Here is a 23,045-nt window from a genome sequence, read left to right on the forward strand (position 1 = left end):
CTGCAAGTTGATCCAGAGGAAGGCAAAAAAAAAAAATGTGAGGTAGAAATAAATTTTCCCCACTTTAGAGGAAGTATTAACTTTCTTTACATGATAAATGTCATTTGCTGAAGTGAGACAACCCCTTTAAAGCCTCATTCACATATCAGTGATTCACAGACGTGTTCTGTCCGTGTTCTCCATGGACAGCACATGTACCCATACATTATAATGCGTGTATTTACACATCTGTGTTTTAGCACGGTCCATGGTTTTTGGTTTTAGGACGGACGCATGCTCTATTTTGTCCATGTTCCCAGATCGATCATGCTAATTATAGTCTGTGGATCAATGAAAAACATGGACACAATACGAATGCCATCCGTGTTTCAGGGACCATTAGGAAGAGATGCAATGAAAATAAACTGTACAGTGTCTGTAAAACACGGATGACACATGGAGTGCAAAGAACGGACACACGGACATCTTCACGGATGAATCACTGACCATCTTCTTGCGTCCTGGATGTGTGAATAAGGCTTTTTCTATGAAATTCCAGTTTTAAAAATGTCTTTAGGATTAGTATTCCTATTAGACTAGGTGTGCATTTTTAGGAACCTTAACATTTATTTTTATGTGTCTGCTTTTTGAATTTCTTACAAGGCTGAGGGAATGAAAAGAGAAGTCACACACAGTTTCTTGAATATCCTGGAAGGTAAGAACAGAACTAATATAACTTGCAGAGGGGCAATATTATACTGGCATTGTTTTGTACTGTGTCATTTTAGACATTATAAAATGGTATTTGCTTTTGCAGGTGCTGATTGGCATTGAGCGCTGTTGCTTATATTACTTTAAGCATGCACACTGCATTTGGAAAAACTTCAGACCATTTCACTTTGCCTAACATTTGTTATGTTGCAGTTTTGTGCTAAAATTTTAAAAATTATAATTTCCCCAATCAGTCTGCACTCAATTCCCCTTAACAAAAAAGTGAAAACAGAAATTTAGAAATGTTTGAAACTTTATTAAAATGGAAAATCAAAAATTTGCATGAGAATAAATATTTAGACCCTTTGCTATGACACTTCAAATTTAGACTTCGGGTAGGGCTGAAGCTATTAATTATTTTTGTAATCAAGTATTCTACCGATTAATCCAACAATTAATTGAGTACTCTAATAAGAACTAATTAAAAGAAAGTTTTCCTTTATAAAAACTTATCAATACCCCCTTGCCATCAGTCCTCAGCGCCACCAGGCTCCCCCAATTTCATCAGTCCTCAGCACCATCAGGCTCCCCCAGTGCCATCAGCTTCCCCCCTCAGTGCCATCAGGTCCCCCCAAGTGCCATCAGTCCTCAGCACCATCAGGCTCCCCCAGTGCCATCAGCTTCCCACCTCAGTGCCATCAGGTCCCCCCAAGTGCCATCAGTCCTGAGCACCATCAGGCTCCCCCCAGTGCCATTAGTCCCCCCCAAGTGCCATCAACTCCCCCCCCCAGTGCCATCAGGTTCCCTACAGTGCCATCAGCCCCCCCATGCCATCAAGTTCCCCCAGTGCTATCATGTCCCCCCCCCCCCGTGCGGTCAGGCTCCCCCCATGCCATTAGGCTCCCATGGCTCCAGTGCCTTCAGCTTCTCCCTAGTGCCATTAGGTTCCCCCCTAGTGCCATCATCAGCCCTCCTAGCCATCAGTCCCCAGCGCCAGTGAAATAAAATACTTACCTTTCCTGTAGGGGCGCCGCTAACACTCCACAGATTTTTCAGCCTCTTCTTCATGCGCTGCACTGTCCTCCTGATGTCACACAGCGTCAGGTCATAGTGCACGCTTACGTGCACTACATTCTGACGACGTGTGTATGTTAGGATACAGTGCAGCGTGGTGTGACCCAGCGGGAGACCACGGAGCGGTGAGTAATAGCAAGCACTTCACTCCCGCTCCGTGGTCACATGGTCTAAACGAATCCTCGATGCAAAAAGTTTGCATCAAGGATTTTTTTGTGTCGAGTTAGGCTACTTTCACATCTGCGTTTTTGCTGGTTCTGTCACGGATCAGCAAAAACTCGTCCGTCTTAATAATACAAGTGTCTGCATCCATTATGAACGGATCCGGTTGTATTATCTCTAAACAGGGGCGTAGCGTGGGGGGGGACGGAGGGGCCGTTGCCCCGGGCGCCAAATTGCAGGGGGCGCCAGGCAGCCGAAATTTCAATGAGGGCTACGGGAGCCTATGGCTCCCGTCCCCTCCGTTATGCCCCATAGGCTTCAGGCCTAGTGGCCTGAAGCCTATAAGGCAGTAGAGCGATGCATGACTCGGTCACGATAACCTCACTGTGACCTCCTGCGTCGGGTCTCGCGAGATGACGCGATGACGCGGCGCAGGAAGGCACAGTGAGGCGTTCGTGACTGCCTGCGGCGGGAACAAGCAGGGATGGAGATGGGTAAGTATTTTTTTTTTATGTTACCTTTCCTAATTGCAGTGCAGAGGCTCTGGGGGCAGTATGGGGGGTGGGAGAGGACTGGAGCAGAAAGGCTATGGCATTGGCATAGTAATAAGAGGGGGACATTATATTAGCAAAGAGGGGGCCAGTACATTAATAACAAAGAGGGGGACATTACATTAGCAAAGAGGGTGCCAGTACATTAATAACAAAGAGGGGGACATTACATTAGCAAAGAGGGGGCCAGTACATTATTAATAAAAAGGGGGGCATTATATTAATAATAAAGAGGGGCCAGTACATTATTAATAAAAAGGGGGGCATTATATTAATAATAAAGAGGGGGCCAGTACATTACTATTAATGTAATGACCCCCTCTTCATTATTAATATAATGACCCCCTCTTTATTATTAATGTAATGACCCCCTCTTTGTTATTAATGTAATGACCCCCTCTTTGTTATTAATGTAATGACCCCCTCTTTGTTATTAATGTAATGACCCCCTCTTTGTTATTAATATAATGGCCCCCTCTTTATTATTAATGTAATGACCCCCTCTTTATTATTAATGTAATGGCCCCCTCTTTGTTATTCATGTAATGGCCCCTCTTTATTAATAATGTAATGGCCCCTCTTTATTATTAATGTAATGGCCCCCTCTTTATTATTAATATAATGACCCCCTCTTTGTTATTAATGTAATGACCCCCCTCTTTATTATTAATGTAATGGCCCCCTTTTTGTTATTAATGTAATGACCCCCTCTTTATTATTAATATAATGACCCCCTCTTTTTTATTAATATAATGACCCCCTCTTTGTTATTAATGTACTGGCACCCTCTTTGCTAATATAATATCCCCCTCTTTGTTATTAATGTAATGGCCCCTCTTTGCTAATGTAATAGCCCCCTCTTTTTATTAATGTAATGGCCCCCTCGTTGTTATTAATATAATGGCCCCCTCTTTATTATTAATGTAATGGCCCCTCTTTATTATTAATGTACTGGCCCCCTCTTTGTTATTAAAGAGGGGGCCAGTACATTAATAATAAAGAGGGGGCCATTATAATATACAGGGGGAATAATATTATGGGGAATGAAAGCTATCTGTCTGGCTTTAGCTCAGTATTGGGGGGCAGCAGGATGACAGTGTTGAGACACCAGGAAGGAGAGCATGATAGTAAAGTGAGGAACCTAAATTTTTTTCGGTGAAACTCTGCAGAGACGAGAAGCGGCTGAAAGAAGTTATCATGGCGGTCTTATCTCTGAATGAAGACGTCGAGGAGAGTCTACATCACAGGAGACGTCACTGGATGTAACAGGTATGGTGCGGTATTCTACTGTAATAATAATGTCCATCCACATATCTGTTTCATGGTAGGGTTGAGGGAGAAGATTGAGAATTTGGCCCATACTGCCGCATTCTGGCCCCAGACTTCAGGTCACACTGTGTGTGTTCTGAATTCTGGGGCCTCACACCCATCTACTACATTATCTGTACTCAGAGAGTTATCTCTGTGTTATCTGAGGTGTTACATAGGACTGCTAGTGATCTACTATAGTATCTGTTAAAAGTGGCGTGCCTGGGGTAGGCGCGGGGGGGGGCGCAATTTTTGGCTTGCCCCGGGTGCTGGCAACCCACGCTACGCCACTGTCTCTAAAGTAGCCATGACGGATCTGTCTCTAAAACCATTGTAAGTCAGCGGGGGACAGATACGTTTTCTTTTGTGTCATACAAAACTGATTCGTCTCTATTGACTTACATTGTGAGTCATGACGGATCCGTCTTGCTCCGCATACCAGGATGTACTCAAAAACGCTGCTTGCAACGCTTTTGTGTGCGTCATGGGAATGCAATTAAATGGAACGGAATGCATTCTGGTGAACCATCACTGCAGCATTCCACCAATCTGGCAGAGTGGCCAGAAAGAAGATTCTCCTCAGCAAAAGGTACATGGAAATTTGCAAAAACAAAACAAAAAACACCTAAAGGATTCTCAGATTCTCTGGTCTGATGGAACCAAGATTGAACTTTTTGCCATTAACTCTAAGAATCGTGTTTGGAGGGAAACCATTCACTGGTCATCACCTGCCCAATACTAGTCCTGCAGGGAAGTATTGTGGTGACAGCATCATGCTGTGGGGATGTTTTTTTAGTGGCTGGGACAGGGAGACTGGTCAGAGTTGAGGGAAAGCTGAATGGAGCAAACAACAGAGATATTCATAATGAAAATCAGATTCAGACCTCAGACTTCCAACAAGACAATGACCCTAAGCACACAACCAAGACAACACAGGAGTGGCTTAAGGACAAGTCTTTGAATGTCCTTGAGTGGCCCAGCCACAGCCAAAACCCTAAAGATTGCTGTCTACTGACAGTTCCCTTCCAACCTGATAGAGGCTGAAAGGATCTGCAGAGAAGAATGGCAGAAAAATCCCCAAATCCAGGTGTGCAAACCATGTGGCATCATCCCCAAGAAGACTGGACGTTGTAATCACTGCCAAACTAAGTCCTAGGTAATAGGTGTGAATACGTATGTCAATGCCAAATTACGTTTTTTTCCTTTTCAATAAATTAGCAAAAATTTCTAAGATTCTAACACTTTCTCATTATGAGCGATTGAGTGCTGAGAGTGTAGGAAGAAACTTGAACTTTTCTCTATTTTAGCACAAGGAGCAACATAACAAAATGTAAGAAACGTGAAAGGGTCTGAAGACTTTCAGAATGCATTTTATACTAAAATTATTTCTGTTACCTTCATTTGTACTCATTTTAATGCATACATTCTTCTACTAAAATAGTAAAGGCGGCTCTCCCCTATTCCTCTGCTCGACGAGCAAGGATACTGCACCTGGTTGCGGTTGAAACGAATAATGGAAGAAAAAATCCAGCTCCACGTCGTAGCAGGAAAAACTTTATTCATGCGGTTCAAATCTTCAAATGCAGGACAGTTTTGTCAACGCGTTTCAGACCATCTAACAATTTTGGTCCTTCATGACGAAGGACCAAAATTCAATTATTCTTCCATTATTCTTCTACTAAATACTGCAATATCCTTACTTTAGAATGTACGGTATATGCTAGGATATACCATAAAATTGTCATCAGTGGGCATCCGACCTTTGGGACTCCGGTCCAATATTGACAATATTAGGGACTGAGGCTTAAGGTCCCTTCATTCTGTGGATCATAGAGGTCTCAAGTCCCCACCAGGCAGAAAGTGATGGCATACCCTATCAATAACTATTTTGTTTTTTTTTAAGGTTCAACCATTGAAAATGAAGTTACACTACAGATCCCACCTAACTTGGTTGAAGATTCATATGAATTATTTTGTACTGTCGTAGGTGAGTTCACTTTCGGGTTTTCTATATTTCTTTCCATCCTCATGTAGGATATACTACAGATGCTATAGTTTTATTCTATTAACTTTTACTGCTGCTGTTTGTTGTAAAGTCCAGATCCATGCCCTTCAATTTACAGGCAATGGCCTCTTGATAAATTAGGCAGATTTCTGTCCCTACATGCATCAGAATATTAAATCTACCACAATTTAATTTAAATTATCTTCTGCTGGTTGCAGGAAGCCACGCCTATTCCTATTAAGCTCCACCCATGCCATGCCCACTTTTTGGAATAGTAGCATGTGTCATTTTTTTATTTTTTGCTCAAATGATGCTGGTGCAAGAATGTGCAACTTTTTATGCCATATCACTGGTACACAAGGATTGGTAAATTCCTCCAATAGACTCCATACAAATATGACTTCATATTCAAGCCACACAACCAACACAACCATGCTGTTCATATCCACTTTTGTCCATGGGTTGTGGTAATGCAGCCTAATAGTAAATGGGGATGAGCTGCCATATCAGATCCAGTTTAAAGATAAGAGTGGTGCCCTAAAAAGCAGACTTAAAGGATCCATTTAAGAACAATGTTTGTGTACAATGGCATCTTAAAGGGTATCTGGATAGGAATGGGAGTAGTAGTACTCACGGTGGCAGTCCTCACTGTTTTGCTCTTTACACTATGCAGTCACAGTAACACTTTCTTCCCTTTGCGGCACACCCTGATTTTGGGGCTTCTGTGTTAGGTGGGGTGCCCTTGGTGTAGATGACTTTTTAGATGCGAGGCAGGGTTCCTTGAATGGGGTGACGGCAATGCAGGTGTTGGTGCCTTCAAGGATGAGACCTGGTTTTATACAACAAGTCCACTTTACTTTACTGAGGCAGTTCTAAGGCTCTGTTCATATTAAATGTGCTCTTTACAGTTGGTGTGTGCAGTTCCCAAGGCTGTGTATGGGATGGAACACTAAAATACCACATCCTAGATCTCAATGTATGAAATATTCCAGTTGCAAATCTTTATTCATTACATAGTGGAATGCGTTGAGAAGAGTAAAACATAAAAATGATCAATGTAAATCAAAATTAATATCCCATGGATGTCTGGATTTGGAATGATACTCAAAATCAAAGTGGAAAATCAAATTTCAGGCTGATTCAACTTCAGTGGAAATGCCTCAAGACAAGGAAATGAGGCTCAGTAGTGTGTGTGGCCTCCACGTGCCTGAATGACTTCCCTACGATGCCTGGACATGCTCTTGATGGGGCATCGGATGTTCTCCTGAGGTATCCCCTCTAAGACCTGGATTAAAGCACCAGTCAGCTCCTGGACAGTCTGTGGTGCAATGTGGCGTTTGTGGATGGAACGAGACATGATGTCCCAGATGTGCTCGGTTGGATTAAGTTCAGGGGAACAGGCAGGCCAGTCCATAGCATGAATGCCTTCATCATGACGCCAAGCATTGTGATGCATCAGAAGGAACCAAGGGCCCACTGCACCTGCATATGGTTTCACAACTGGTATGAGGATCTCATCCAGGTACCTAATGGCAGTCAAGGTACCTCTGGCTAGCACATGTCAATGTCGAATCTGCCAATCTTGGTGTTTTCTAGCAAATGCCAATCGCCCTGCACAGTGTTGGGCTGTAAGCACAACACCTACTTTTGGACGTCGGGCCCACATGGAGTCTGTTTCTGACAGTTTGAGCAGACACATGGATATTAGTGGCCTGCTGGAGATCATTTTGCAGGGCTCTAGCACTGCTCCTCATGTTCCTCCATGCACAAAGGAGGAGGTAGCGATCCTGCTGTTGGGTTGTTGCCCTTCTAAGGCCCCCTCCACATCTCCTGATGTACTGGTCTGTCTCCTAGTATCTGCTCCATGTTCTGGACACTGTGCTGATGGACACAGCTAACCTTCTTGCCACAGCTCACATTGATGTGCCATCCTGGATGAGCTGCACTACCTGAGCAACTTCTGAGGGTTGTAGACACCGTCTCATGCTACCTCTACGGGTGAGAGCAATGACAAAATGCAAAAGTGACCAAAACAACAGCCAAAAAGGATGAGAACAGAGAAATGGTCTGTGGTCACCACCTGCAGAACCATTCCTTTATAAGGTTGTCTTGCTAATTACCTATCATTTCTATCTGCTGTCTGGTCAATTTGCACAACAGCAGGAGGAATTTATTCACAATCAGTGTTGCTTCATAACTGGACAGGTTGATTTCACAGAAGTGTGATTGACTTGGACTTACATTGTGTTCTTTTTGTATTCCCTTAATTTTTTGAGCAGTGTACATATCCTGTATATTCAGTGGAATGCAGTGTCTGAACGGAGGGCATTTCTGTCCTTTTCATATGATGGGGAACCTGAATATTATTGTTCCCGCCAGCAGGGAACTCTGTAGCCACAATGTAGATGTGTTACCTTTCTCTTTTGTAGCCGCTATACATTCTGTAGTCTCCAGTGGCTCATTCTCTCAAAGGCTGGCACATATGCTGTCATTGTGTTGCTTATATGGCCTCATGCTCACCGTATTTTGTATCCATTTCTGATCTGCGTTTTTTTGTGGACTGTGCACGGGCTCATTCATTTCTGTGGGTCCGCAAAAAAAAAAAAAAAGATCGCAGCCATGTGACCGTTCCGCAAAACGATAGAACATGTCCTATTCTTGGCTGCAAAATGCTTTTTCAGTTCAAGTTTTGCAGACTGCAAAAGGGATATGGTCGTGTTCATGAGGCCTAATCCACAGAGTGAAGTATTCCCTGGTCAGCCCTGCTCCTTAGCTGTGTTACAGATCCACGGCTTACACTGACCCACTTTCTGCCAGAGAGGAAAGGGTGGAGCCAGTCCTGCCTAGCAATGTCAACTAGGAACCTCCCACTCGATTCATATGCAGCCTATGGGACATAAAATGCACCAACTACAGTGACATTAACACTTGCAGTGGGACGCTGTGGATATATAAATATATGAATATATTAGATGATGATTTGTTCTTTTTGATTTGTATTGAAATGCACCAATAATTATGTCTGTTTTAAGTCATATATCACATCAATGCTATTTTTGAATACATGCAGGTGACCCTGTTGGACTTGTGGCGGAGAATCTGGTCAATCTGCTGAACTTGCCAGATGGATGCTGTGAACAAAGCCTGGGGAGTATGATTGCCGTTGCACATATGCTAAAATATTTCAACTCTACTGGAGATTTAGATAATGAACTTTATGAAAAAGCAAAAAGTTACCTCGCTGTTCGTAAGTATGACCTTCTAAGATGATGTGCCAAGGATGGCCCCGTGGTCATCATTTATATGGGCAGAGTAGCAGCATAGATATATTACAGAACAAGACGGAAATAGTCAAAGTTAGTCATAGATGTCTATGCAGTTATATCAGACGTCGGGGGAGAGAGTGGAGAGGCCCCTATACGGATGAGATTAGTGGCTAGTCTCCTCAAAATCTGCAGCTTTGGAAAGTGCAGGAGTTCTATCTCCTGTGTATGGTCACCTTCAGGGCCCATGCATACTGTCATGAAGCCGGTACACCCGATACTGCTTTCTCAGTTTGGTGCTGTGCAGCCACCACACACTAAGGTGCCAGCTTTGGTGGATATATGATGCAGCATTCGTCAAGCTATCCAGAGGGGCACACTACATCATTAATATAGCACACCTACATCAGCGTGCCCAGTGTGGCATGGTAGATTATAAGGGTAGTGTGTCAGCTGTTGGCTTGGCAAATACTACCGTACATCCGTCTATATGGCGTCCAGTGGAACATGTCAAGTTATTTTGCTGTTGGATTCCTTAAGAAGGCTCTGTAGCTTGGTAGTTGAAATTGTAAAATTGGACTACAAAGAGCTTGGGGCACATTTAGGCCTCATGCACACGAACGTGTGTCGGCCGGGCCCATATTGCAGCCCGCAAACAGCAGGTCCGCCATTTACGGCCCCATGGATGCGGACCCATTCAATTGAGTGCTTCCGTGGGGTTACCCTCTATGTCTCCGCACTGCAAAAAAAATAGAACTTTTTCAATTTTTTTGCGTTGTGGACGAATCACGGACCCATTCAAGTTGAATGGGTCTGGATCCATCTACAGAATCCGCATGGATACTGCCCTTGCAAATTGCGGTACCAAATGCATGGAACGTCCGGCACACATTTATGAGACTGTCAGCTGTAATTTGAGGGTATTTACATCCAAATCAGGTGAACGGTGCAGGATCTACAACAGTTTGCATATGTGCCTCCCACTTGTTAAGAGACCAAATGTAATGGGACAATTGGCTTCTCATCTGTTCCATGGCCAGGTGTGTGTTATTCCCTCATTATCCCAATTACCCTCAAATTAAAGCTGACAGTCTGCAGGTAAAGCACATCTTGTTTGTTTAATTTCCAATCCATTGTGGTGGTGTATAGAGCCAAAAATGTTAGAATTGTGTCTATGTCCCAATATTTATGGACCTGATTGTATTGTCTACCGTTGCACCAAGTAAACAACTTTGCAGCAGAGCTGGAAGAAGAATGGAGACTTTTGACTTAAAGGAGTTATCCCACAAAAAGTATTATGATGCAATGGATAGGGCTTTGCAAATAAAGTATTATTGCACTATACATGCAATAAAAATATAGTTTTTTTAATTTTTATGTACAGGACATTTTCCTCTCTGGCAGCGCCCCTGCTGTTTATCCTTTTGGTCTACCTTCTGATGCATTTGGTGATGGCCTAACATGCTCAGTAGCTTCCCTGCTCCCCTCAGTAATCTCATAGTGATGTAGGTGAAGCGGACCAGACTCTTTTTCTTCATTCATCCCTACTTGGATGGTGGACAAGGAAATTGTGGGGGCCTTACATACTATATGTATCTCTGAGGCTAAATGTAAGGGATTATTTTCTATGCAGTGGAGGAAAGGGTTAACAAGAACTAATTACAATGCATCCTGAAAAATGCAGTTGCTTGATTGTCTCATGTGAGCTGCTGCCCACCCACTGTAAGGGAAAAACGTCCTCCAGAGTTATTAAATAAGTTTTACATTTGTGGGATAACCCCTTTAAAGCTCTCCCAAGGCAATGTTTCCTCCCTTGCAAAATAATGAGGTCATCAGGACTATGGAAATAGTTGTGCTGCTACAGTAGTTTCGATAACTACCATTTACTTGTATGAGAGCTATGGAAATAGCCTAGAGTAGCCTGCTCGGCTGCCTTTATGGTCCCCACCACCTCTGGCAGTAGCATCCAGGGGCAGGATAGGACAGGGAGGTCCTGTTCTAGAGATAAGTGTAGGTCCCAGAGGTGGGACCCATGGATAGGCCATAAGTGTCTGAGATGGAAATACCCCTTTAAATGAGAGAAGAACATGTCAAGTGTTCTTACCAAACAATGCTTTCGCAGTAAGGATCAACTTCTGAATCTATTCCACATGTAAATGGAACATTAGGCCCTGTTTTAATTGGTCTTTTTTATGTTTAGAATATGCTCGACAGCTTGGGTGCAGACAGTTCGATGGCTACTACTCTGTCTTCCGCAGTTCCACTGTGCTGAATTCTTGGTAAGGGCAAAGTGATATATTTGGCCTAATGTCAGTGTGCTGCATCAAAGGTCTCAGGACCACATGGCTGAAAAATTGGGAAAGCCAAAGTTATGGCTCATAGTAGCCAATACGGAAGCAGCGCTTCACTTTTTGTCGACACTAGGTGTCGTAAACGAGGCCGTCGTGGTTTTGTGACTTTGGTGCCCCTGTCGTTTTTGTTTCAGGTTGAACATAAATACGTTCTGGGCATTTGAGCTGATCAAATCAATTACTTATGTGGATACGGACATCCAGAAACAGACACTGCTACTAATGGGCAAAGAACAAAACTTGGAAACTGGCTGTTTCCATCCCAAAGGGTCGTTTTTCACAATCCAGGACCAGGTAAATTCCATGATCGTGTAGACATAATTACAGTTTTCAATTTCAGAGCAATTTGTTGCGTGAACAGGATAGACCATGATTATCAGATTGTTAGGGGTCCGACACACGTCATCCAAGCAATCAGCCGTTCTGCAGTAGCTCTAGCACCTGAACTACACAGCCCCATCCATTACGTTGAGCTGGTTACTGCAATAGTCACTTCAATGGGAGCAGTACTGCAGTAACCAGCTCTGTCCACTACACAAGTGGTGGCGGCGGCGTGTAGTTCCAGTACCTCAGTCACAACAATACATCTTGACAATGATCTCCAGTTATGTGGGGTGTCCGATTCCTGCTGATCAGATATTGATAGCCCATACTGAGAATAGGCCATCAATATAAATGTATCAAAAAACATCTTTAAAGGGGTTGTCCAGCCAATAATATTGATGACCTATCCTCAGGATAGGTCATCAATATCAGATCGGCGGGGAACTGACACCTGGGACCCCGACCAATCAGCTGTGAGACGAAGAGGCGCTGCTCCTAGCAAGCACTGCTTCCTCGTCATCACACTACATCTCGTCTCTAATGGAGCGTAGTGTAATTATAGGAGCGGGCATCTGTATTACAACGCACTTCCGAGACAAAATGCAATGTAGCTGATCGGCGGAGGTGCCAGGTATCGGACCCTCGCCGATCAGATATTGATGAAATATCCTGAGGATAAGTCATCAATATTATGGGCTGGATAACCCCTTTAACCCCTCCCCAGATCCGCTATACATATACGACAGATGTCAGGTCTTTATGTGCCCACTCAGGAGCTGGGCTGGCGCTCATAATCACTGACTGCCTGTTGTTTTAAACAGTTCGTGATTAGCAAAGTTTGTATCAAACATAGTGAATCTCCCATAGTTTGCAATGCTAAATCGTTGCAGTCTATGGGAGAAGAGATCAGACGATGTCCCTTAAGGGGGGCTGAAAATAAATGTAAAAAAAAGATAAAAGTTTTAGCCCTTTGAGGATCATAAGATTACAGTCATCAATATAAAAATAATTATATTTTTTTACCTTTAAGAATGTATTTGAACAATAAATAAAGCTAGATCCATTTGTTGATAAGAACTAATATTTTGACTCAAACCAAAAAAAAAAAAAGTATTTTAAGTTCTTAATCAGATTATACAGGCAATTAAAAACAATGGACAAATACGTCCCTTCCTTGGTCCTCAAAGGGTTAAAAAAATATAAAAAGCAATACAAATTCAAACCACCCCCTTTTCCCATATTAAAAATAAAAACAAACAATTAAAAATAAACATCATAGCTATCATCGCTTCCCAAAATGCCCAAACTATTAAAATATAAATGTATTTATCGCGTACAGTGAATGCCGTAATGAAAAAAAAAAACTCACAATGGCTGATTTGCCATTTTTTGGTATCTTCACTTCAAAAACTGAATACAAAATTATCATAAAGTCATACACACCCCAAAATGGTATCAATACAAACTACAGATTGCCCTGCAAATCTCAACTTCCCCATTCCACCTCATTTGGATTGTTTTTTCCAGGTTCCCACTACATTGCATATAATATTAAACTGGCTGACATTAGCGATGTGCTAATGTCAGCTGCACCTAACTAGGCTATTCTTGTGATTATTCATGCCCCCGTTACTGCAGAATTCTTACTTTTATAATATGCAAATTAGCCTTTAGGAGGAGGGGGGGGGGGCGTTGCTCCTGCTCCTAGGGGCTTCGTTCTCCCACCTCATTACACACCCTCCGAGTCTTGATTGACAGGCCCAGGCAGCGTTCACATCCTCCTGCCGGCCCTGTGCTCTGGGGAAATCTTGCGTGGTTCAGTATTCGGCACAGGCGCAGTGAGCTGCCAGCTTCCTCACCGCTCCTGAGCCGAATACTGAACCACGCAAGATTTCCCCAGAGAACAGGGCCGGCAGGAGGATGTGAACGCTGCCTGGGCCTGTCAATCAGGACTTGGAGGGTGTGTAATGAGGTGGGAGAACGAAGCCCCTAGGAGCAGGAGCAACGCCCCCCCCCCCCCCTCCTCCTAAAGGCTAATTTGCATATTATAAAAGTAAGAATTCTGCAGTAACGGGGGCATGAATAATCACAAGAATAGCATAGTTAGGTGCAGCTGACATTAGCACATCGCTAATGTCAGCCAGTTTAATAGTGAAAAGTCTAGTGACAGAAACCCTTTAAAGGGTGTCATTAGAAAGTACAACTTGTCCAACAACAACAAAAAAACAATCCCTTATTTAGCTCTGTGAAGGTAAAATACATAAAACGTTATGGCTCTGGGAAGGCAGGGAGTCAAAAAAAAAAGAAAAAAAAGAAAATAAAAATCACTGAATCGGGGTGGGGTTAACTTGGACCATTGGGCTAATCAGTGCTTAACTGTACAATTTTCTTCTTCTCATAGGATAATAAGAATACTTATACCCATTTTACAGCGTATATGGTAATACGATTAATAGTAGATGAGCCGTACAGCAATGGGGTGAGTAAGGTATAAGATGGGAGACACACAGCAACGTATTGTAAGAACTAGAAGGGTTATCATTTTTCTGCTTAATTTTTTTCAGTGTTTCTTGATTTTTTCTAAATTGCAACTATTCTTTCAGTAAAATAATCCACAAGGGATTTTACTATCATCCTACAGTACCATCCAGTTGCACCGCCCTTTACTAATGTACTATGTAGAACATTATTAAAGGAAACCCGTGACCACTTTACAGCCCTGTTCATCAAGTCCTCATGGATGTTTTTGGCAACTTTATCCGATGGCTAACTTTGCAGAGAAGGGGGCAAGAGATCTCATGCTCAGCCTCGATGGACGACTCTCAGTCAGACTTGATGCACCTGGGATTCCAAGCATACAGCTTCGTCTGGTGTTTTTGGTGCCTGCACAGGGAGGCTCTGAGACTGACAATGGCGCATGTGCGTCAGGCGTATCATGACTTAAACAACCTAAAGTGATGTTCATCAAGGCTGAAGACACAGGATGGGAGTGTGGAAAGCTTGACTTGGAGAGTGAGGTCCACTCAGTCAGACTCAATATGCCTGACATCGTCTAGTGTTTTTGGTGCCTGCGCAGTGAGCCCAAGTGCTGAGAAACTGGTTTCAAAGGCTCACTGCTCAGGCTCCAAAAACACTAGACAATAGGCAATAGCACATGTTCAGACGCATTGTGTCTAACTTAAACAAACTGAGAGAAGTCCATCATTACTGAAGAAATGGTATGGGAGTGCGGCAAGATTGACTTCAAGCTTGAGGTCCGCTGCCATCTTGACTTCAACATTTCTATACAGCATGTGGGGAGAATAAACATGTTTTTCTACAAAATGAGCCATCAGACAAAGTAACACAACACATCCATGGGGTACAGAGCTGTAAGGTACTCCAGGTTGGGGGACTGTTATGTTGGCGAAAGGTTCACATTAAAAACCTTTCCTTAATGCCAGTAAGCTGCCATAAAAGACAGACAAAAGAGTAAGGCAGAGCATATAGTTTTGTCATTTTTAAGAATCCTAAACTATAAATTTCAGATGTTACACGTTTTACTGGAAATAAGGAAGTTGATCCAAGAAATACACTCGCCTAAAGAATTATTAGGAACACCTGTTCTATTTCTCATTAATGCGATTATCTAGTCAACCAATCACATTGCTGTAGGGTTGCTACAGTTGCTTTAATGCATGTAGGGTTGTGGTCCTGGTCAAGACAATCTCCTGAACGCCCAACTGAATGTCAGAATGGGAAAGAAAGGTGATTTAAGCAACTTTGAGCGTGACATGGTTGTTGGTGCCAGACGGGCCGGTCTGAGTATTTCACAATCTGCTCAGTTACTGGGATTTTCACGCACAACCATTTCTAGGGTTTACAAAGAATGTTGTGAAAAGTGAAAAACCTCCAGTATGCGGCAGTCCTGTGGGCGAAAATGCCTTGTTGATGCTAGAGGTCAGAGGAGAATGGGCCGACTGATTCAAGCTGATAGAAGAGCAACGTTGACTGAAATAACCACTCGTTACAACAGAGGTATGCAGCAAAGCATTTGTGAAGCCACAACACGCACAACCTTGAGGCGGATGGGCTACAACAGCAGAAGACCCACCGGGTACCACTCATCTCCACTACAAATAGGAAAAAGAGGCTACAATTTGCACGAGCTCACCAAAATTGGACTGTTGAAGACTGGAAAAATGTTGCCTGGTCTAATGAGTCTCGATTTCTGTTGAGACATTTAAATGGTAGAGTCTGAATTTGGCGTAAACAGAATGAGAACATGTATCCATCATGCCTTGTTACCACTGTGCAGGCTGGTGGTGGTGGTGTAATGGTGTGGGGGATGTTTTCTGGGCACACTTTACGCCCCTTAGTGCCAATTGGCCATCGTTTAAATGCCACGGGCTACCTGAGCATTGTTTCTGACCATGTCCATCCCTTCATGACCACCATGTACCCATCCTCTGATGGCTACTTCCAGCAGGATAATGCACCATGTCACAAAGCTCGAATCATTTCAAATTGGTTTCTTGAACATGACAATGAGTTCACTGTACTAAAATGGCCCCCACAGTCACCAGATCTCAACCCAATAGAGCATCTTCGTGCCCTGGATGTGCATCCCTCAAATCTCTATCAACTGCAAGATGCTATCCTATCAATATGGGCCAACATTTCTAAAGAATGCTATCAGCACCTTGTTGAATCAATGCCACGCAGAATTAAGGCAGTTCTGAAGGCAAAAGGGGGTCCAACACAGTATTAGTATGGTGTTCCTAATAATTCTTTAGGTGAGTGTAGGTCGTCGTGTTTTTTTTTTTTCTTTTTTGTGTGTGCCTTTTTTGTTTTTTTTCATAACTTGGCCACAAATAATGATCCACATGGGCACAGTAGGACATGTCAGGCTGTATCTCATATTACATATTTCTTACAGGAGCCATTGTTACAAGGTGGTCTGAAGTGTCTCCAGGCAGCTGATTTATCATCTCTGGATACTTATACACTTGCCTATTTATACCATGCTGCGGCTCGTGCTAATCTACCAATGGTCAACAACTTGCACAACCTTGTGTTACAGCGGGCTGTTGCTGAAGGTAAACCTATGGCATTTCTTTTCTAAGTGAAATACACTATAACCTCAGCTATGATATGACCATCAGCTGATGATGCCCCGGTAAAATGATAAATCGGTTTTATGGACCAAGCGGACCCCACAAGTCCACCTTTATTACACATAACTTGCCCGCAGAAGAAAGTTTGTAATATACTTACCATTTCGAAGTTGTATGGATGGGCCACCCAGGAAACTGGTCACGTAACGCTCCTCCTCTGAAAAGCCAGCTTCCGCTGACGTCACGTCCTTTACCAGGTTTTCATCCTGGGCTGTGGATGGGAAGTCATTTCCTTTGTGGATAGAGCCAGAACTATACCTTTTCTTGGTGCATGCGCAGATGAAGTGGATTAAGTGTGCGCATGCGCCAGGAAGAGGAACAGTTTTGACTCAAATCACAGCATAAGTGACATCCTGTCTAAAGCCCAAGCCGGAAAACTGGTAAAGGACATGATGTGAGCAGAACCTGGATTTTCAAAGGAGAATGGGGTTCATGGTAGACTGATCCACGAAAGTTTAGGGAGGTAAATATATTACAAACTTTCCCCATCTGCCATGTAATTAAGGTGGTTTTGTGGAATGCTCTGGGTCCCAAAAATCCACCTGAAAGAGCACCTGTTTTATTGTTATACTAGCATCCAGTTGTTACCATATTCAAACATTTCGAGAAAGAATAAAGAAGGAAGTCACAAGAGAGATTCTAAGAAAAGATGCTTAAGAATATATCACTAGAGGATAGTAACCACATAATACTGCCATATGTTGGTCAAATAACACTTCCATTCAGTTGTCTTAATAACAATTCTACACGGTGCCCCTATAATCAACATAAACTGTAAAAATAATAGACTGTGCAGTGCCTAAGTAGTAGTGCCAGGCAATGCATAAGTAAATACCTCAGAATACCAGTGGCGCCCCCTTCAGCAGGGGCAGCTGATGTACCCCGTGTGAGAGCATAGGTCGCACATTCCTAAGGCCAGCCCTACCTCTAAACTGTGCGACCTACTGTAAAACGGAAAGAGCTAGCATACACTGTCATGTAGCAGCTGCCGTATGTGGCTGATAAAACCCCAGGGGCAGGGTTTTCATATAGATTGTTAATTGACTACATGATTATGCCGATAATACCTGAAAAATGCATGGCCATTAATAATCATGCTATTGAAGGTTTGTGGATAGAACTGCTGTATTAATTATCCGCACACTCATGCAATTTAAAAAACTTGCCTCATGCATGTAGGCCTGACTTTTTGACCACAGCGATATGGCTCCATACCCTCAAATAAATATGCCATCAATACCACCAATATAATACCAGTCCATCCTGCCTGCAAGGTTATTAAAAGGGTTTTCTGGAAATTAGATATTAATGGCCTATCTTCAGGATAAGTCATCAATATCAGAACGATGGGTACTGACACCCGTCACCTCAACCAATCGGTTGTGTTGGAAATCCACCGGTGCTGGGAACTACACAGTGAACGTCGCAGGAAGCAGAAGGTTCCATTTACTGTGTAAGAAGTACTGTAGCTCGCCTCCCATTCAAGTGAGCTGCCGGCGTTGAAATCTACACAGTGCATGGAGTCTTCCATCCACTGTATAGTTTCCGGCGCTAGGGTCTGCCCAAAACAGCTGATTGTGGGGGTGCCAGGAGTTGGATCCTCATTGATCTGATATTGAAGAGATATCTTAAGGATTGGTCATCAATATATAAGTCCTGAATAAACCCTTTAATTCAGTTTGAGGACCTCAAAGGGGTTCTGTACCTTTTTATAACTGATGATAGTTCATCACCATGTGATCAGTGGGGGTTCGAGAAGACAGCAGTGCTCGCAGTAGCGCTGTGGCTTTCTCACTGTTTCCCACAGGCCAGTGATATGAAGACTATTATCACTGGCCTGGAAGTGGCTCAGCCCGTATTCACTTCAAAGGAGCTGGGCCCAGGCCAGTATTACTAGTCGTGACGTCACTGGCCTGCAGGAAACAGCGAGAAGGCCACGAGCACCGCTGTCTCTTCAAACAGCTGATCGGGGACCGGGGGACTACTTCCAAAGTTAATAGAAAAATATGTGCCCAACCCCGAGGCTAGATGGGAATTCTATTCATAAACAGAGCATTTATACATACCTATTAAAATCAGTTCAAGTGAGTCTTAGGAGTAAAGGTGGATTTACTAAAATGTCTTGTTTATGCCCATCTCATATTGTCTTACCTTTTAGGTGGGACAGTACACTGGCAACGTGAAAACTCACCCCCAGGAAGGACACTTTATTACAAGTGCCTTTCAGCAAACGTGGACATCACAGCAAACATGATGTTGGGTATGATCAAGGGCCCCAAAGAAAATCAAGATCTTAATTTGCTTGGCCAAGCAGCAACATGGCTGTCTCAGTGTCAGAATTCCAGGGGTGGTTACTCATCCTCACTGGTAATCAAAGGACGAACAATCCAGAATACTGTATATATTGTCAGCTTCTTAAAAAGCAAACTGGAAGAGTAAGTCGATATTGCCTATTTCCTTTAGGATACAGCATCGGGCGTTGAAGCCATGACTGAGTTTGGTAGACTGGTCAATGTCAAGGGCACCGATTTTGAGGTTATTGTGAGTCAAGGAGATAAGGAAGTTGCCCGAATAAATGTAAACTCAGAAAACAAGATGGTGGTTCATAGAGTGAACCTGCCCGTTGTATTTGAGATAATCAAACTTTCCGCCACTGGGACAGGCAACTTCCTCACACAGGTAAGATTGCAATCAAAGTGACCATATACTGTATTCATACTTTTATTATCACATCTTAGGGCAGGCACCATAAATTTCCATGCCCCATACAAAGGTCAGGTCTCTGTAAGTCTGTATGTCTTGGGTCAATGCCATGCCTCTTTGACTGCTGATAGTTTATTCCGCCAATTCTAAAAGAGGCATGGCTAGCTGAAGGAAACCAATATACTTGTCCACATCAGCTTGCTAAGAGAAAAAGACAACGAACGCCCCAAAAATTCTAGAAATTCACTTGCCACAGCAGAACTTGACAGAAACCCTGTAAGGTTTCCATCCACACTGGCGCAATCCAGTGACTTTTTTTATCTACTCTGTCTGCCTGATTCTCAGGACAAGAAGCCGGCGGTCAGGTGGTAGTTCTGCCACACCATAGACAATTGACAGGGCATGGACAGAGCTATAGTTTTGCAATAGCTGGAAAGGCACAAGTTGGTAACTAAAACCCTAGAACAAAAATAGACCTTTCTTATACTAGATGTTGTTCGACAGAAAGAGATGAGTTTATCTTTGTTTTAATGAATGTTGGGACAATCAGAATATTACTGTAGTTTCCCTGCATAACCATTTATTGAATATGCATGACTCCAAATTGTTCCTATTTTACCGATGCAAATGTGCCCCAAAGCTAGTGTTTCTGGGAAGCTTTTCTGTGTGGATCGGCGGCAGGGCTTTTACCCTTCTTCGAATAGGGTTTGACATGTTGGGATGTATGAATTTGTCAATTACCAACAACACCTTCAAGTAGTAACTGTATGTTTCTCTATCTAGATAACATCGAAATTCAACACCAGGATATCAAATGAAGACAGCTCATTCACACTGAATGTTACTACACGGGCTGAAACCTGTACTGAAGGTGTAGCTCCAGTTATTTACACTGATATCTGTTCCATGTAAGTCTCTGCAGGCACAATACTGACTCTATGCCAAAATATTGTATTTTAAAGGCGTTGTCCACTTGACAATGCTATTTTATTAGAAAGGCCCTCATATAAATTGACCACAGGGTGTTCAGATCCTCATAAATCATCTGTAAAATGTGGAGAAACCTGGAAGCAAGTGTTGATTGCCTCCACAGAATGAGTGGTGCTTTGTGGTTCCAGCACTGACTTCCAAAGACAGAGGTACATCTAAGAGCTGATTGGCAGGGATGTGAGTTGTGAAACCTTCATTAATCAGCTAATGATAGCCTATCCTGAGGATAGGGCATCATTTACTAAATACTGGACAACCCCTTTGATTTCAATTACTGTCTGTCTAGAGTGAAAGATGCTCTTTGTAGCTTCTGTTCAATCTGGCTAATCAATGAGAAAACTAATAGATATGTTCCCCAAGTCATATTGTGAATTGCTATTTTTTTAAAAATCTTGATTAAGATCATGGGTTTGATGTCTCAGTTAGAGTCTTGGGTTATACACTGAATGTGTTTATACAGGTCAATTTAAGTTCTGTTTATTCCACCTCTTTGAGAAAGGAGACCCAACCGTAGTTACTCCCAACCTCTGTGCAGGACTCTCCTCTCCAGAAGAACAGAATTTTTAGCAAACACCAGGATAGGGAATTCACCCCAAGGTTATAGATAATTATGAAGTTCCTCCTGTCCTACCAGCTTCATTATGAGGGCCCATATTGATAATGGCTATTGCTCTTTTCTGTGTATCCCTATAATCTTATGATGTCTATTAGTGATGAGCGAGCATGCTCGGCTGCACTGCTGTTTGGCTCGAGCATTGCTATGCTTGGCAGATCCGAGTGCTTGGCCGAATAATTCAGGTGCTCGAATACTATTTAATACAATGGAAGTCAATGGGAGAACCCCATGCAACCCCTGCTCGGAAGAGAAGATGGTGTCTGATTCATAGAAAAAAGGTTAGAAATTGATGGAAACCCCATCAAAATTGTTTGGCAACAGCATTAAGAGGATAGCTGGATGCATCTTGGACTTCTGTTACGTACGACATACAATAGACAACCACATAAAGGCTATATGCCAAAAGCCAGGTATGTACAAGCCATCCATGAGACAGATAACAGCCAGCATACCTTACCATGGCAGCCTTGGGTACTATGAGATATTCCAAACCAGCTCTCATCTGACTGAGAACCAGTAAACCTCAAAGTTATTTTGTATCTGTTGGATGGCTTGGGTGGACCTGCACACCTAGATCAATATCATTAGGGCGACAAATGTTTTTCTGATTGTCCTGATATAATATTCAATAACCTTTCTATACAGTTTTGTCATGTAAAAAATAATTTGCATAAACATGGGCATATGGGAAAAACATGCAAATGAACAGATTCTCTCATGAATAGCGCCCTCTATTAGTTGCATAGTGTTCTGACAAGACTATTCACTCACAACAGCGAAGCTGTTCATGAGTCATGAATCATGATATACAGGGGAACTCCTCACACACACACCCTACCCCTAGCAGGGGGTGGGCTACACTAACTCTAACTTCCTTCTCCACCCATGCTGCAGGATGTGGGAACAGCCCACTCTCTCCACAGAGGGGGAGCTAAGCTGGAATCATCCATTCCAGCCTAGATACACTAAACTGGGACTTGTACCTTGCCAAAGTGTTGCTGCCACCTGCTGGTAAACCTGGAAAATTAAAGGAACAATTGTGCTTAACATGGTTTTACATGCACATTTGTGAAGACATAATATAAATTACATCAGTTGACAATATACAGGCTCTTAGAAGATAGTAGTGGGGTAGAGGCGTGTGGTAACACAACTCTGGGGTGTTACAACTGGTTCTCAGTCAGATGAGAGCTGGATTGGAATATCTCATAGTGCACAAGGCTGCCATTGTAAGGTATGCTGGCTGTTATCTGTCTCATGGATAGATGGATGGCTTGTACATACCTGGCTTTTGGCATATAGACTTTGTGTGGTTGTCTATTGTATGCCGTACATAATAGGAGTCTAAGACGCATCCAGATATCCTCTTAATGCTGTTGCCAAACTATTTTGATGGGGTTTCCATCAATTTCTAACCTTTTTTATTATCCAGACACCCTCTTCTCTTCCGAGCAGGGGGTGCCTGCTTGTCTCCCATTGATTTCCATTATACTCAGGCGCTCGGCCGAGGACACAAATATAGCAATTTGTTTGGGCTGAACACCAGAATACTTTGGTGCTTGATCATTACTAATGTCTATGTATTAAGGCTTAAGTTTTGTTACTAGAAAAATGTATTGGTTAAAGAAGGTCACTGTACTGACCAAAGCTGATGGATCACACTCTATATTTAGGCTGATTGGGTTCCAGGCAAATTTTTGGGATTGAACACAGAAGCTAATGGTGGGAAAAGTAGAATTCATGGCTCTGGTCAAGGTCAGAACTTTGTTAGAAGTGAAAAAAAAAAGTCAGGAAGTTACCCACTCAAAATACTGTTTGTGGCTGTGCTGGGATGGTTGCCATACTGACCAGT

General features: G+C 42.9%; 1 protein-coding gene across 2 annotated transcripts in view; it reads left to right on the plus strand.

Moving 5' to 3' along the window:
• Window positions 1-23,045, plus strand: part of LOC122941440 (ovostatin-like) — a 114,306-nt gene that overhangs the window by 72,310 nt on the left and 18,951 nt on the right. For both annotated transcript variants that reach the window (XM_044298706.1, XM_044298707.1), the window contains 10 exons: window positions 643-694; window positions 5,689-5,772; window positions 8,861-9,037; window positions 11,254-11,332; window positions 11,539-11,698; window positions 14,130-14,207; window positions 16,647-16,806; window positions 19,043-19,251; window positions 19,348-19,563; window positions 20,371-20,495. In XM_044298706.1, the coding sequence (XP_044154641.1) occupies window positions 643-694; window positions 5,689-5,772; window positions 8,861-9,037; window positions 11,254-11,332; window positions 11,539-11,698; window positions 14,130-14,207; window positions 16,647-16,806; window positions 19,043-19,251; window positions 19,348-19,563; window positions 20,371-20,495 (1,340 nt within the window). The remainder of the gene's footprint in view (window positions 1-642; window positions 695-5,688; window positions 5,773-8,860; window positions 9,038-11,253; window positions 11,333-11,538; window positions 11,699-14,129; window positions 14,208-16,646; window positions 16,807-19,042; window positions 19,252-19,347; window positions 19,564-20,370; window positions 20,496-23,045) is intronic.

The sequence above is a fragment of the Bufo gargarizans genome, chromosome 6 (genome assembly GCF_014858855.1).
Source record: "Bufo gargarizans isolate SCDJY-AF-19 chromosome 6, ASM1485885v1, whole genome shotgun sequence".
Lineage (NCBI taxonomy): Eukaryota > Metazoa > Chordata > Amphibia > Anura > Bufonidae > Bufo > Bufo gargarizans.